Source organism: Varanus komodoensis, unplaced genomic scaffold (assembly GCF_004798865.1).
Source record: "Varanus komodoensis strain SLA01 unplaced genomic scaffold, ASM479886v1 scaffold2, whole genome shotgun sequence".
NCBI lineage: Eukaryota > Metazoa > Chordata > Lepidosauria > Squamata > Varanidae > Varanus > Varanus komodoensis.
In genome coordinates this window covers 59321894-59337892 of record NW_025335568.1, presented here as the reverse complement: position 1 = coordinate 59337892, position 15999 = coordinate 59321894, and the positions used below count along the sequence as shown (strand labels likewise).

At 44.0% G+C, this 15999-nt stretch overlaps 1 protein-coding gene across 1 annotated transcript in view; it reads left to right on the top strand.

Annotated features, from left to right (window-relative positions):
• Positions 1-4348: 4348 nt before the first annotated feature.
• TTL (tubulin tyrosine ligase) overlaps positions 4349-15999 on the top strand; it is a 36377-nt gene continuing 24726 nt past the window's right edge. Inside the window, exon 1 of the mRNA XM_044428871.1 lies at positions 4349-5122. Coding sequence (XP_044284806.1) covers positions 4966-5122 — 157 coding nt within the window. The 5' untranslated portion in view covers positions 4349-4965. The remainder of the gene's footprint in view (positions 5123-15999) is intronic.

The window sequence follows — 15999 nt, the reverse complement described above, 5'->3', positions numbered from 1 at the left end:
CGCTCTATTGTTTGAAAGTTAATCCTTGACAGAGATCTGGGATATGTGGAACTCCTTTTTAAGCTGGAATCCAAGACGTACTGCAGCATAATCTGTAACATGGCCTCAAAAGTACAGGAATTCACTCACTCAAGAAGTGGACTTGGCAATCCCAGATTTTGCTTCAATGTATGGGAATCAGTCTGTTGGTTGACTGGTTGGTCTGAGCCCAAGTTTTAGAGGGAATTATTTTACATTTAAAATAAATGTTACCTCCTTGCAATGCAGGCGAGCTCATAAGTAGCTGTGGCTAATTCTTCTGCCGTCTTCTCTAAGCCAGTCAAAGCTTCATGGTTCACTTCTCCCCATTCTGCTGTTATAATTAAATGGTAAAGGTCGGCAACCATGGGCAAAATAATTCTCTCAGTTGATTTCATGTAAATGGTAGCACTGATGTCATACAGAGAGAAGGATTCCATTGCGCCTCCTGTGGGAACAGAAAAAACACAATTGCTGGAATAATTTCTACATGCAGCATTCCAGATATGGGTATTTGCAAAATTATTTCCTTTAAGTGAAAGAGCACTGGAGACTTATGGCATATTTGTAATAACAGTTTGTTTACAAATGTCATACCAACAGATCATAAAGGAAGCAAGCAGGCCACAGAACTCCTAAACTTGCAAGAGATCTGAAAGAACAACTGCACTCCAAGGATATCAGTTTTAGTCAGCCCCAGCTAAAAAATCCCTCCCAGCTTTCTGTATCTGATGCTAACTGCACTTCTGCCAAACACTGACAGGTGTGGCATTCCAAAGGCCAGAGAGAGATTTTCAAAAGGACCATTAAGCTCCTTGTGCCAGTTTATCCAAAATCACAATGAGCAACCTGTTCACAATATGTTGAGAACAACTGAGGTTGCACTCACACCACCACAGAAGACAGGATTTCAAGGTTGGTATCCAGCATAGGCATGGCTGGGCACGTGCCAAAGACCCACAGCCCAGCAGGGGATCATCGATCGTTTTGGACTTGCTCTTCTTCTCCACTGCAGCCTGCTTGTCCACCTGCCTCTCAGTCTATTGCAGACACTGTGATGCTAAGAAGAAAGAGCAGTAGGTGCCACTGCCTACATACCCACTGGCTCCTTCCTTTCCCCTGCCTGTCAAGCAAGCAAGAGCCAGTATAGCATAATGGTTAGAGTGCTGGGCTGGTACACAGACAATCGGGGTTCTAGTCCCCACTCAGCCATGAAGCTCACTAGGGCACTTGGGGCCAGTCATGGACTCTCAGCCTAACCTATTTCACAGGGTTCTTGTGAGGATAAAATGAAGAGGAGGAACAGCACACAAGCTACTTGTGTCGGTCATAAATATAATAATAATATGGGGGTGATGATGAGAATGAGGAGCCATAGTGCAAAGCAGAGTCGCCAGGGAAAGGAGCCCATGGGCCCACTGAGAGCATCTTGCTCAAGTGCCCCCTGAAACCCAGAGCCAGCTTGGCTCTATTTCACCCGCTGAGCTGATGTGGCCCTCATTGCGCTCTTTGGCTTTTCCCCTTGAAGGAGTCTGTGAGCTTCTGCAAGCCTCGAGGTACACCAAGACTGCTGATCAAGGTGCGTGCTGGTGTTTTGGCCATGGAAGCAACAGCACTGATGCCCAAACATCAGAAATAGAGGAAGCATGGCTATGCTATGCCTTAGTTCATCAAAGCTGTAGCAAAGACAGGAATGGCTTTGGGCAGTGACCTATCTGAAAAGGGGACCTCTTTGAGAGAGCATTCCCTGATGTGTGGGATGAAAAGAGTTATGATGCTTAAAATGTGGTGCACAATATCACTGATGTTTATCTCACTAACCCCCTGCCTCTAAAACATCAAAATATAAATACTGGAAAGTTCCCACAGCCTCATGAAAACAGGGCCTCATGGACACTACCAACATGAAGTTCCTTTTCAGACTGAACAGCAAAAACAGGAGGAGAGAATCTCTTGATTCTTGGAATCTCTTGTTTCCAAGAATCATACACACATCACCTCATGGGATATGCAAATCAGAGAAGAAATAAGAAGGGTCACTTACTTTGCTGCTGAGAGGGCTTTGGTGGGTTTCTGAACAGGCAGCTTTCATTCATGAGACAGAGATGGCATCGTCTATAAATCATTTATACCGGCTTGTTTACAAGTAACAGGAGCCCTCAGCTGATGTGATGTCTCTCATGGCAACAGGCCGGCAGCTGATCCAACTGGACATCAGCGGAAGCTGGCTAGCTAGGGCTGGTTCCAGGTGTTGAAGGCCCATCGGCAAGCAGTTCTTAGAAGGCCCTTTCCCTTGACCAGCCCACTTTCCCACCACCGTTGTCAGCTGCTCTTCCTTCCCCTCCCCTTTCTCCTCAATGCTAACACTTGTTCGAGAGGCAGAGAGCCAGTGAGGAAGAAGACCGTGAAAGGCAGTCCTTCTCACCACCCTGGCAAGTGGCAGCTGAGCAAGCAGGTTTCACTGGGGAAGGGGAGGCCCAGCTCCCATAGACCAGCCATGCCTGCTCTTAAAGTCAGCCCTGGTGCGAGCTGGCAAATGGTATCCGTACCATTAAAAACCCAAAGGGTGCAAACATCCCCTTGCTTCCAGAACTAAAGCTGAGCAAACCAGGAGTGCAGCAGGAATCTCGGTTTAGCTAGTGGTTCAGCTGGGCAGTTTTATTTAAGTCGCAAACATACACATGTTTAGACCAAAACAGCCCCAGCCTCACCGTTCCCTACTTTATAACTGTTTGTGCATTCCTGAGATGCTGGAACACAAAACTGCCAGATTATTATTATAATAATCTGTGCATGTGTGGCTTTGCATTTTAAACTCACATAATGCATGGCAGCATCACAACCATAGGAATGAAATGGCCTTTGTTTCTTCTGGCTTCACCTGTTGCTCTCTGAGTGGCCGGTTGGAACTGCCATGGGAAACCCGCAAAAAGAACAAAAGTGCAAGAGCACCTTTCTGCACATGGTCCCAGCAACTCATGTGCATAAGCATTGCCTCTGGTGCTGGAGGCAACATACAGCCTAGGACTAGTAGCCACAGAGAGCCTTTTCCTCCATGCATGTGTACAATCCCTATTTAAAGCTGTCCAAATTGGAGGCTCTCACTGCGTATTTCAGAAGTGAATTCCATAGTTCAGTTTTGCTCTGTGTGAAGAAGGGCTGCCTTTTGCATGGCTGGGAGTTCCCTCCAGCGAGAGCTGGTGTGGTGTGGTGTGGTGGCCAGGGTGCTGGGCTAGGGAGATCACGGCTCTACTCCCCACTTGGCCAAGAGACTCACAGGTCTCAGCCCAACCTACCTCACAGGGCTGGTGTTGTGAGGACAACATAGGGCTGGTAACCTGCCTTGGATTCCTTATATGAAGTTTTAATGATGTTTTGTGATGTTTTATGATGCATATTGTTTTATTATACTATTGTATTTGTAACCCACCCAGAGAGCCATTTTGGCCATGGAGCAAATAAAAATCTAATAAATAAGCAAAGGGGAAATGGTGGCATATAAATGCAATGTAATAATAATGCAGTTCCACATGATCTTGGCCTCTGGTATCATGAAAGAAATGTATGTGGACGAAAGAGGAGGGAGACTTCCACAACAGGTATAATTTTATATACCGCTGTCACGTGTCCACCCACCCACTCGACGTATTCCCTCCCCCAGCGCGCGCGCACATTAAACAAACCATGACAATCTTTAGCCAGCCATTGTTGGTATAAGGTGGCCCGCCGCTCTTTTCCACCTGGGTGTTCCACTGCAACGAAGCCAGGAGGAGCCCGTCTCCTTTTGTCTGACAATTTTGGATTGCTGATGTTCCTTCCTACTTATGCTTCTGCTCTCTGTTGAAATGTGGTTGGGCGCGGGGAGGACAAACAGCCCACCAAAGTTGCTGATCCTTGTTTTTCAATGCAAATAAGCTTGGTGTGGCTGTTTTGCTTTTTAAAGGTGTGATCCTATGCATTTAGAGGCAGGAAAAAGAGCCCTACATCCCCCAGCGTCTCCCAGCCTTGGGGAATGCTGGGAGTTGTAGGACTTTTTTCCTCCTTGTCTAAATATGCACAGGACTGCGCCCCGTGGGGCTTTGCAAAGCTTCTGGATGTCTTCGAAATAATGCAATCCAGACAGCTCCGTTTCGAGAGCACGCCAGACTTCGGATAAAGGGACTGTATTTGGCAGAATGCATCGCGTCACGGCGCTGCTGCCTACGCGGCGAAGCAAGTCGCCGGGGCCCGCCCCCGTCTTTGATCCGCCCCCTGACCCATGCGCTCAGCAACACCGGATCATGGTGGGGAAAGGAGGAGTCAGCCGGGAAGAAGCGACGCCTCTCCGTCTCCAGAAGGCTAGCGGGTGCCCTTCTCCCCCGGTGCTGCTGCGCGCAGGGCGCCTGCGGGGAGAGGCGGCGAAAGTTTGGGCTTGCGAGTACCACCCGCAGGTGCGGTGATGGCCGCGCTACGGGAGCAGCCGGAGAGATTCGGGAGCTGCTCCGCCGCCTGATCCACCGTGCCGCTCGCTGCCTTGCGTCTGCCGCCGCCTCCACCATCATCATGTAGGAAGCGTTGCAGCCTCCAGGAAGTGCTTCGGAGCCAGGAATGGATGGATGGTGACCAGGCTGGCTTCTAAGGACACGCACACGCCTCCCTAAATCGCCCTCCCTGCTCCGCGCGGCGGGGGCGCTCGGGGATCGGGCCGAGCGAGCACTGCATGTTTCCATGGAGGGAGGACGCCGGTTCTTCGCTTCCCCCCAAGCGGATTACAAGTGCTCTTGAGCCCGGAGGGGAAGGAGGTGTCTTGTTACACCGGCTCTGAAAAAAAAAAAAATCTTTGCAGCTTGCTCAGAGAAACCGGTGCACATTTTTCTGTAGCGGTTTCAAGCTCGATTTTTGATCCGGCTGGTGGTTTCCCCGCCCTGTCTCCTCCTCCTTTTAAAAATATTTCTTATACTTTTTAAAATGTACACGTTTGTCGTCCGAGATGAAAACAGCAGCGTCTATGCTGAAGTCTCCAAACTCCTCCTTTCCACTGGACAATGGAAGAGGCTGAAAAGAGACAACCCCAGATTTAACCTCATGTTGGGGGAGCGAAACAGACTGCCTTTTGGGAGGCTGGGTAAGCGAGCTGCGCCTCGCACACACGCGTGGCTGGCGGCGGCGGAACAGGCGGCGCGTGTTCGTGTGAATGGTGCGCGCGGCCTGAGTGGGTCTGTACGAATAAGCGCGACCGTGGAGTTTCTACTCCCTAAGAGCTGCTGGATGAACGCAGCTGCTTAAGTTTGGGTGCTGGGCGTGGACCGGGAGGGAGGGAGCGGGGAAGGACGTCAAAGTGAGGTCCGCCTGCCTCGTGCTGCGGATAACTAGATTTGGGTGTTGTCTGCTGCAACAAGGGAGTGACTTGGCTATTCCTAAATCAGCTGGAGGGTTTGTTGGTAGAGTACATATGGACGATAGAAAGGTAATAAATATTCTTGCAGGCGTGATCCGTTCAAACCGGCATCCCTATATTCTTAATGTTTCGGTTGTTTTCTTTTTATAACATTTTAAATCAGGAAAAGTGGATTTCTGCACTGCTGAAACTAACTCATTTTGAAAAGAAACATTTTCTTTTCATGTCTTCAGTGCTGCATTTTGAGCTTTTTTATTACAATTCCAAGGTAGTGCTGGTCCTTTAAAGCAGCCTTGCCCAACCTAGTGCCCTCCGGATATGTTGGATTACAGCATCCATCATCCCCAGCAGTGTCATTGACATGCTGGTTGGAGAGGATGGGAGACGTACTGCAACACGTCTGGAGGATTCCAGCTTGGAGAATCCTACCTTAGATGAATTCTCAGACATTTTTGGAAGGGATTGAAAGGAGAGTGGGAGGAAACACTGAAGAACAAAGAACTGAGCAAACTTATACGGAGGCTGGCCACTTACTTTCCATTTGCTCATTCCTTTGGGCTCTTCGTTTTGTTTTTGTTTGTTGGCTTCCTCAAATTAGAAGGTGATAAAAAGCAACCACATTATTTCCAGCAAGGTTCCCTATTGAAGATGGAAAATTCATTTTACTGAAACTCAGCCCCAAGGCACTCCAGTGTGGCTAAGCATTTGGCATTGATGATATCCAGTCTGTAGTCTCCAAATTAACTCCTCCTCTTGCTTTGCTTTGGGTGCAGATGCGCACTTAACGGTATATGGATTGAAGGCTTCCTATTCCTGAATGCTGATTGGATATACTTGCTCATATAATTTACTCTTAGTTAATATCTCACGTGGGCTCAAAAGTTTTACATTTCCACAATTTTTGCTAAGAAATAGAAAGATGCACCTAGTTGCAGTGGGTGCACATAAACACATAGGCTGCAAGGGGCTTAAGCATGCTTCATGATTCAAAGGTAAGCCCCACTGACCTAGGCTGGGCTTACATCCAGGTGGGCATAGGATTACAGCCTGCAGCCCTGTACTCATTTATCTGAGAGGAAATAAGGCCTTCATTGAATGGACATGCATAAGGATTGTGCTTTAAACCTCTGTTGGTAGCTGTGAATGTGTTAGATAGTTTTACAAAGCAGTGAAGTACTCTCTTATTAATATTAATTATATTTCTCTGATGCCCAATAGCTGAAGCTCTCTGGGCTGTTCACAACAACACTGTTGAAATGATGTGGGGAAAGCCTCTGAGACGGATAAGTGAATTGGAAAGTTTATCCAAAAATAGGAGGAATTCAAACAATTGTTTTATCTGTAATATTTAGTCATGGAGCATTATGTGAACCAACCTTCCCCATCCCAGTGTCAGCTTGCTGTGTTTAACCACAACCCCATTATCCCCAGCCAGATGACTGGGAATGATGGAAGCTTTGGTCACAGATATCTGGAAGGTGCTGGGTTGGGAAATGCTGGTGTCAATCTTTTCAGTAGAGTGATCTATACTTGACTTTTCACAGTTCACTTACTTTGCATTTCAATGAATAAAAAGGGGAAGACTCACACTGCAGAGAGAGGGTGTGTGTGTGTGTGTGTGTGTGGGCAATTCTTACTTTCTTCAAGAAGGCTATTTAACATGCTGTTCCTCAACATTTGAGTCAGCCTGCCAAAAGGAATGAAAGGGAATAGCTTTCTTCCAGAACAGGTGGTCTTGCATAGGGCTCGATTACCATGACTGTAGACAACACCAAGAGAATGTTGCAAAAATGGAAAACAATCCAGCCACAGAGAAGCACAGCAAACCTTATTGGCACTGGTGTGGGTGCTGTAGGCTGGAATGCTGTCACAGTGCCTTGGGAGTATGCCCTGTTGAACTAAGTGGTGCTTTCTTCTGGCTAGACGTAGAGAGGACATTATCTACCTGGCTGGATTGCAACTCCAGAATGTAGCCCAGTTAAAAGCTGAGTCATTTTACTGGGGGATTGTGGGAATTGACCCACAGAGATCTCATCTAGAATAGGAGATCAAACCCCATGAAGAAAAATGGAAGGAACTGGATTTGTCTACGTTGGAGAATAGACAATTAGGAAGTGATAGCATAACCATTTTATTTTTTCCTTTCAGAAGAAATCTTATTTTTAACACAACGATGACAATAAACAAGCAAAAAGCTAAAAAGGGGGAGGGAAAATATGCAAATCATGAAACGTATCAGTACATTTAAACATAACTTTTAATGCAAAAGAAAAAGCAAACAGAAGAGGGGAAGAAAAAGGATGAACTTTTCCATATCAAATGTGTATTTTAATGCAAACAGGCTATAAATCTAAATAGGCATCTGTGCAATTTTGACAGTTGTAGGAGGGTTGCTCAAATGTAGCAAGAGCAGCAAGATCTTCTGTCCATTGAATGAGAAACAGTGAGTGTTTTTTCTTCCAAGCTTGTAGTATAAGTTGCTTTGCAACTTTAAAGCCTGCCAAATAGACCCACTTTAAAATATTTGAACATGTGTCACATAGATGATGAAGCAAATTTATCTCCAGTTGCTGTAGTGGGGAGGACCAAAAGCAGGAGGTTCAAATTACAAGAAAAGAGATTTTGACTAAACATTTGGAAGAACTTATTATTTCACCAACAAACAACACAACATGAAAACGTAACTGACACCAAGCGTGAACCTTTCGACAAAGACCTGTGTATTGCAATACAGGTACATAAAACTGTATAAAGCTTGCAATACAGATAAAACTTCCCTTTGAGGATCTATTCTCTAGATTTTCTTAGGGAATATTAAGTCTTTGTAGATAGTTAGGGGTAATCATGGAGGTTTCAGATCTCCATCGTTCTGGTTGTATAAAAAAATTCAGGACTGCCAGCATTTTTTAAAGCCAGTTGCGTTATCACACAAGGCTATTAGCACTTTGGCCAATTTTTCTGGAAAGGCAATATCCCAAAGTTTCCTTTCCCAGCCTCTAGGTGATAGGACACCTCCTTGTATATTTCCAGACTGACACTTATTTCCATTTGGGCTAAAGTCCAGAGGAATGTGTGGTAGATGTGTGTTGACAGATGTGTGGTAGATGTGTGTTGACTCTCACAAAGAGGGGTGGTGGTCCTACATCTGCCACATCTGTTCTGATCTTTATCTTTTCTTGCCAAACAGAATACATTTATTTTTTTAATTGGGGTATTTTGAGGCCATCCAATCACACTGAGTCTCTGGATGGTTCATAGCAAAATTTTTATCCAGAATCTTTCTATGACTCTAAGCACAGCCTCTCAGCATTGGGGGACTGCTTCTCTTGAAAACGTAGCTGATTTTTACCGACATGAAATGTGCATACGCGCGCGCGCTCTTGCACGCGCTCACTCGCGCGCGCGCGCGCTCTCTCTCTCTCTCTCTCTCTCTCTCTCTATATATATATATATATATAAAGTTGAACTTTCCCTCAGCTGAGATTAAGCCAGTCCATATGGAGGTGGAGCCCACAGTTAATTCCACTGACAATCTCCAATGGTGATACTGTACTTCGATCTTTTCCCCATACTCATTTTACCCGTCAATATCTCCCACTGACATTTCTTTGAGTATTTTGCATATTTGTGAGATCAGACCTTTTGAGCTGGGATTTGTTTTTTTCTGTTTGGAGGTCATACCATCTGTGCCTTCACTGGAATCGAGGTCAAATAAGAGATTAGGAGGAACTTCTGATGGTGCTGTTTAACAGTAAAACAGTCTGCCGCAGAAAGGGATGGATTCTCTGTTGGATGTTTTAAGCAGAGGCCAAGACTTGCCTATTAGGGATGCTATAGCAGACCATTTTCTGCACTGACAGGGGTCTTTGAGGTGCTTTCCAGCTCTGTGGCTCTGAGATAAGCTTAGGAGGATGGAACAATGCTGAGATAAGAATCTGTCAAGTACTTTGTGCACTGCAAGTTTTGTGCAGATGTTGACTACAAGGAAAGCTAATTTTTCCAACTTCAGGGAGGAAAAGTAGGAATGAAGACCCTAAACCAGAGGTGAGGAACCTGTCTTTCTCCAGAGATGGACTCTAACATCAGCCCAAGCTGGCGTGATGGGGATTGTAGCCCAGAAAAGTCAGGAATAGAGATTCACCACACCTATCTTAGATACTTCCATCCTACCACCTAAAAATGAAAGTATGAAAATAGCCAGTTTGGGAGAAATTTATCACATACCAAGGCTTGTGTATTGTGGAAAATTGTAATAGTATACAAAATAATTAGTTTGACATCACTTTTCATATTCTAGTAACCAGAAAAGTGGCTCATAGTACAACCTTTTTCATGTCTCCTCAGAAATAAGTTCCACTTCGTTCAGTAGAGCTTATTTCCAGGCAAGTGAGTTAACGATTGTAGCATTAATTGTATAAGACAATTGGATTGTGATTAGGCTAACCAAACATATTTGCTTGTTCTGTCTGTTAACAGAACTAGCAGTGTCATGGAAACTGGCCTTAGGGAATTGTGACTCTGTCACCAGCTTCTGTGCCACTTGCCTCCCAGCTAGCAGAAGTCCTTTTCCCACAAGGTTATGAGTTTTGTGCTTTGCCGGGTCACCTCCTGTACTAACTCAGCCATCGTTTTAAATGAGGTAAGCAGTACATTAGCTCTCGTTTTGGGGGACTAGTCTGCAGTAGTCCTATATCTGTTGACTGTTGCTAGATGCCTTAATTTGGAGGACAGTGCCACATTGTACTGCAGGGCCGGGCCACTTGTGATCCTCCAGTTGTTTGGCCTACAGTTCCTAGCATCCCTCACCCTTGGCTATGCTCATTAGGGCTCATGGGAGTTGTAGGCTGAAACAGCTGGAGGATCACAAGTTGTCCAAGGTACATTAAAGATACGTGCCTTGTTTGACCCCGTGACATTCTTCCTTTCCTTGGACATCTCTCACTTGGACCTGCAGGCCCAGAATTATGAGGGATGCCAGCTAGACTGGGGTAAGCAGTCTTCTAAGATCTGCTTTGGGGATCCACCTTGAAATCCACCAATTGATGCCAAATCCAACATAGTGACTCAAGAAGGCAGATGCAGAACTCTGGGACAAAGTGCCTGTAAGCACTGGAATTTCTTTTTAGTAGCCTGGGAATTCATTTTTAGTGGCAGAACCAGAGCTTGTGAATTGATTCTCTGGCAAATGAACTTCCTGTTTTCACCCAAGCTTTTCTTGATCACAACAGCAAGGCTTGTAAGACAGTTGGGGCAGGATAACCAAAACACAAGTCATGCTTTCAAATGTGTGGTATTTGTAACTTCAAGGATAAGAATTGGTCTCCTCAGAACCACGTCCCAAATAATAGTGCTCCAGATTCTTTCCCATCCAAGGGTTTTTTTGGTGGATTCTTCAAGACCGTCGTCTGCTTTTGTAAATGTGATCTTCACTACTATGGCTAAGCATAGCAGGAGGCTTAAAGAGGATAACTTTAAAAAGTTATTTATGTAAGAAATGCATTCATCTGAAGTAGATAAAAGCACCTGATTGTAAAATAACTGCTCTTTTATTTCTAATGCTAGGAGTTCATACACACAATGAGGCTATCACTAGATCTTGCCCCTCCCTCTTGAAACACCACCTGCAGATGTCTGCATGGTATTGGAACACAACTCCCATCAGTCCTTGCCACCATTGCCAGTGCTGGGGGGAGTGGCAATCCGGAAATTTCACAATACTGCCAAATCAGGAAGGCATGCGATAGACCTGCCTCATGGACATTGCTGAAGTGGAAGATAGATTGCTGCTCTGTGAACTGCCTAGGCTTCATTTTTTCCTCCAGCTCTGCCTCTTCCTGTCTGCTTCCTTCCTCAAAACTTGACGATGTGGGCTCTGAACCACTCGTTAGGTGACCTTACTTCTGGCCCACCCTGAAACATCCTTTGATTTTGGAATCAGGTTGCTTCTTGCAGATTTGGGAGGGGAATATTTCATGGCTTCACAATCCTCATGAATGGCTAAAGGGAACACACTAGATAGAAAGCATCTTGATTTCACAATGATGGTTTTTATTATGTTGTATAATACAAGATGCTTTGTGGAGAAGTAGTAGCAAGGAAGCTGGTCCCCATCCCAAGGAGCAGACACCCTAAAATTCAGCAACAGAGGCAGGCCTGGCTTAACCGGTGTTGCATTAAGTAACACAAAATTATACTTAGATTCATTGGAACAGGGGTGTGAAGCTTGAGGCCAAGGGTTCTCCTGGATGCACCCCTTTCCCTGACTGCCAATAGCTTCCCAGCTTTTGTGCATTTCCCCTCCATTCTGAAAGACATCTCCCAAGGCTCAGCCACTGACTGAAAGAGTTGTAAGCTTAAACTGGCTGGTATTTGGGTCCCACCCAGAGCTGGAATGTAGCCCCCACCTCTCCCAAAGCTTCTCCAAAATGGAATTTGGCTCTCAGGTTGAAAGTGTTTCCACAGCCCTGGCTTAGGAAATGAGGAAGGTTGTGCCAAGGAGTTGGCAAAGGAGGTAAGCTTTGAGAAGGGATTTGAAAGAAGAGGGGCAAGGAGCTCTTGGAGGCAGTTTTGCCAAAATCCCATCTAAATTGCTCATAAACTATACAACAAAGCAATTAGTCCTCATCAGAAGGCTTTAACGGCTAGTGATGAGGGCTGCATATTACTGGCACAATCAGAGGCAGTACACTGGGAACATCCAGAGTTGGGTGCAGTTGCCCTCCTGACCTCTTTTGAGATCTGGTAGCTTGGGGATGTGAGGGCCTACCTGGGGGTGGGGGAGAGAAAAAGGAAGGGAAAACGTTCTTCTAGGCATTTTTTGAAATTTATGGAGGGAGAAGCCCTCCCCAATTTTTTCTCAATTCTTTCACTACCAGTTTCTTTCCAGCCTAGCTGGGTTGGTAAGATGATAGAATATGTAGTCTCATCTGAAGGGTTAAGGTTTGGGAAAGCGTCACTAAAGGAAAGAAATGTCTTTTATCCCCACTGCACTGAGAAATTACAAGCACTTCAGTGTGTCCAAATTCAGATGTAATCTTCATAAGCTGCAGGGGGAGCAGCAAAGAAATAAAATGAATTAAAATAAATAAAATGCAGAATCAGTGTAGCTGGCTAAGACACTAAGGCTGGTAAGAAGATTTAAATCCCAAGTGACTGGGACTGATGATAATGGAACATGAGTCAGCAACGAGGTGGAGTTGCATAAAAGGCTAATGTGTTGCATTAGCAGAAGCATTGGGTCTAAATTTCGGGAACTCGACTTGGCTCTGATCAGGTCTGTATGGTTCCGGGTGCCACCATTATAAATGGATAGATGATTATTATTGAAGCCTTGGGGCTTTTCCAGACAGCAAATGAAACCTTCCTTTCCCAGTCCCAGTCCAGCACCAGTAGTGGTATATCACATCCATATGTAACAGAAGCAAGGTGTGAAAGGGACTTAAAATAGTTAAGGCAGCCTTCCCCAACCTGGTGCTATCCAGATGTGTTGGGTGACTGGGGAATGCTCTGAGGACGCTAGGTTAGGACAGCTGAGGTTGGCTGTTTCTTAAAGAAAAGGACAAGCCGTGTGCCCTAACCATACGGAAGGGTAAGCTTAGGTTAAAACACCAGCCATGACCCAATGGGCAGAGATAGCCTGGTGAAGTTATCCATGCTTTGGTAACTCCTGCTGGATTGTAACCCATGAGAGTATCTGTGAAGATGCTTCAGAAACTTCACTTGGATCAAAACAATGCTGCTAGTCAGCTATGTGGGGCTAAAACCTACTTTTCTTTTCTCAGTATTTTAATTAAGTTGTTTTAATTGTTGAATGATTTTATTTTATTGTGGCACTGTGGATTGATTATTTAATTATTATATACTTATTATGGTTATTGGTTTCATATACTGTTCTTTACTGTTATTGGTTGTATACTTTGTTTTTATCAAACGTGATTTTGAAATTGGTTTTGGTTTTACCTTATTGTGACACTGGGTTTGTTATGTTTTAAATAAATAAACAAACTTTCCAAAGAGGTTCATCTGGCAGATACGTTGTTCTTTTTGGTGCCAAGCTCTTTCTTTTCTCCCAAAAGACCTGCTTCTACAATTCATGTGCTAGTTCTTGTTTTGCATTATAGTGTATTCTATTCTTTTTAATGTTTGTGTTGTAGTTTATATTTTGGTTATAAATCCTAAAACTGAATGTGTTTTAGTTTAGAAATGTGCAAAATAGATAATTAAAAATAAGGGGAGACATGGTCTTCATGGGTGTAAGACAAGAAGAATATAAATGAGCAGATGCCAAGTAGAACAACAGCCCTTTACTGCCAGGGTGAGCTGTAGGCTAATCTGAAAGTCCTGGTCTTTCTTTGTGTGGTGTGCAAATAAATCAGCAAATCCATCTGATTTTATCAGTGAGCAGTAGCCAGTGGCGAGTGTCTGCAAGTGAGCAGCCTTGCCAATTCTGTTCTGCAAGTAGGGTCAAAATTTCCACCCATTTTGAAACTTGCCCCCAAAGTGGTAAATACCCATTGTATGAGCAATGGGTCCTGCTTGTGCAATGGAAGTGGTTGGGTTGGGCACAGGTGGCTATGCAGGTGGCAGTGGACCCTGATGGTTGATTGTGACTGTTGGATAACACCCAAGGACAGGTCGAAATAGCACTCCCCATCCTCTAGTATGCTGAAGAAAGCCCAGGGTACCCAAGAGCAGAATTCTGTGTGGAAGCCCCGTGAGCTCTGCTCAGGTCACTACTCAAGACAAATTGCTAGGTCTGAATGCCTTAATTTTAAGTCACACAAAAGGCAAAGGGAACCTTGTCGGCTGTAAGAAGACATTTCAAAATCCGTATTAGTATAATAGTTTTATTAGGCCAACCACAATATCACCAAAAAACAAACAAAAATGAGCAAGTTTTCAAGCTTTCCAAATCTCCACATTAGGCAAATGTTGCAGAAGGCAGAGTTGCCTCAGGAGTGTGGGGTGAGAAGGTGGACTTGACGTTGAAGTCGGCATGATCGCAGTTTTAAAATGGAGTGTTGGATCTTTTGCAGCAGACTCCAGTTGGTGGAGCTTGTGTTCTAGTGGGAAACAGTGTGGATCCCTGAAGCCTGGCCCACCATGCTCTTGGGATTGTTGGTATAAACTGGTACTGTACACTGTGACAATTAATTTCATGTTCTGTTTTGTGGATCACTAGAGAGCTCCAGCTATTGGATGGTGCAGTAAGTACAGTGAGTGAAATTTCCCCTGCTGTGCTCTTTAAGAAAAGACAAAAATGTTTGGCACTATGTTAATGACTTGTGTATTTTAAAAGCCTGGGTTGGGATTCAGATGAGGGATTTATGAGAATTGTGTCCCCTTTTGCCAATTGTATGAATGTGCCTGATTTGCAAGTCCAAACGCAAACACAAGCTTGAACAGTTTTTCAGAAACTTTTGCATTTCTCTGAACTTGTATTAAAAATGTGCAGTTGCATAAATGTACATTTATCCCAAAATCTGCATTTTCAGATTTTAAGCCTGTAATGGGGAAGGGAGGAATATTATTCTATTAGGGGGAAAAATCACCTTTAAAAAAATTGCATATTTTTCTTTTCATTAAGAAAAACAAAGTGCTTTTGCTTGGGAATACAAACAAGGTGGACTCTGAGCTTTGAGAAGATCTTAGGAGAATCTCAGTGACCTTGAACATCACATGTTTGCTTATCCATAATTCAGACATAGGCAAACTTAAAGTAGACCCATTGAAATCAGTGGGAGAAGTCCCATTGCTGTCAGTGTGCTTCTAAACATAAATAAGTCTGGATCATCTCTGTTTAAAAATATTAAAAAGAATGATGTAAAATGTATAAGGAATACGAAATAAACTAGAAATCAAACTAGAGTTTTTGAACCAACTTGAATCATGATAATGCTTGCGAAATGAATAAAAAGGTCTTAAGTGTTCTGTTTTAGTGATCTTCTAAAGGTTTGATAGATTGTTGACTATTAGGGTTTTACATTCTATAATAATCCTATTGGTCAGTCTTAATGGAGTTTAAATTGTGTATTTTTAAAATTTCTAATTTTATATGAACCTTTATTTGTGAATGCTTACAAGTTAAAAAGAAATAAAGATCATAAATTATAGCCAGTATTTAATGGACTTGCAGATTTTGCAGGGAAAGCAATGCACCTGATTTCTGGATTGTGATTAATATGGGGATGCCCTTGAAAGCAGCCTGGAAACTTCAACTGATAAGAGAAGCAGTAGCACCAATATTTGGTCAACCCTTTTGATTGCAAATTCATTTCCAGGCCAGATTCAAGGTATCATTTTGCCTTTTTCAAAAAGCCTACATAGATTGGGTCCACAGTACTGTAGTCTGTCCCATTCCTCCATAAATTAATTATATATAGAAAGCCATTACATCAGTTGCAAGTTTGGACAGAAATTAGCCTTTCTGTTTCTGTGCCTTCTTCGAGCTCTCAGTAGCAGATTTATTTTTGTGAGTTGTAGGGTCTATTTTTGTGCTGCTGCTGTTTCAAAATTGTGGGGATGGTTTCCGTAATAAGAGTGTTTTGTGATTGACAGTTTCCTTGAGGACTGGAAGGCAGAAAGTACTCTACCTATAAACTGGA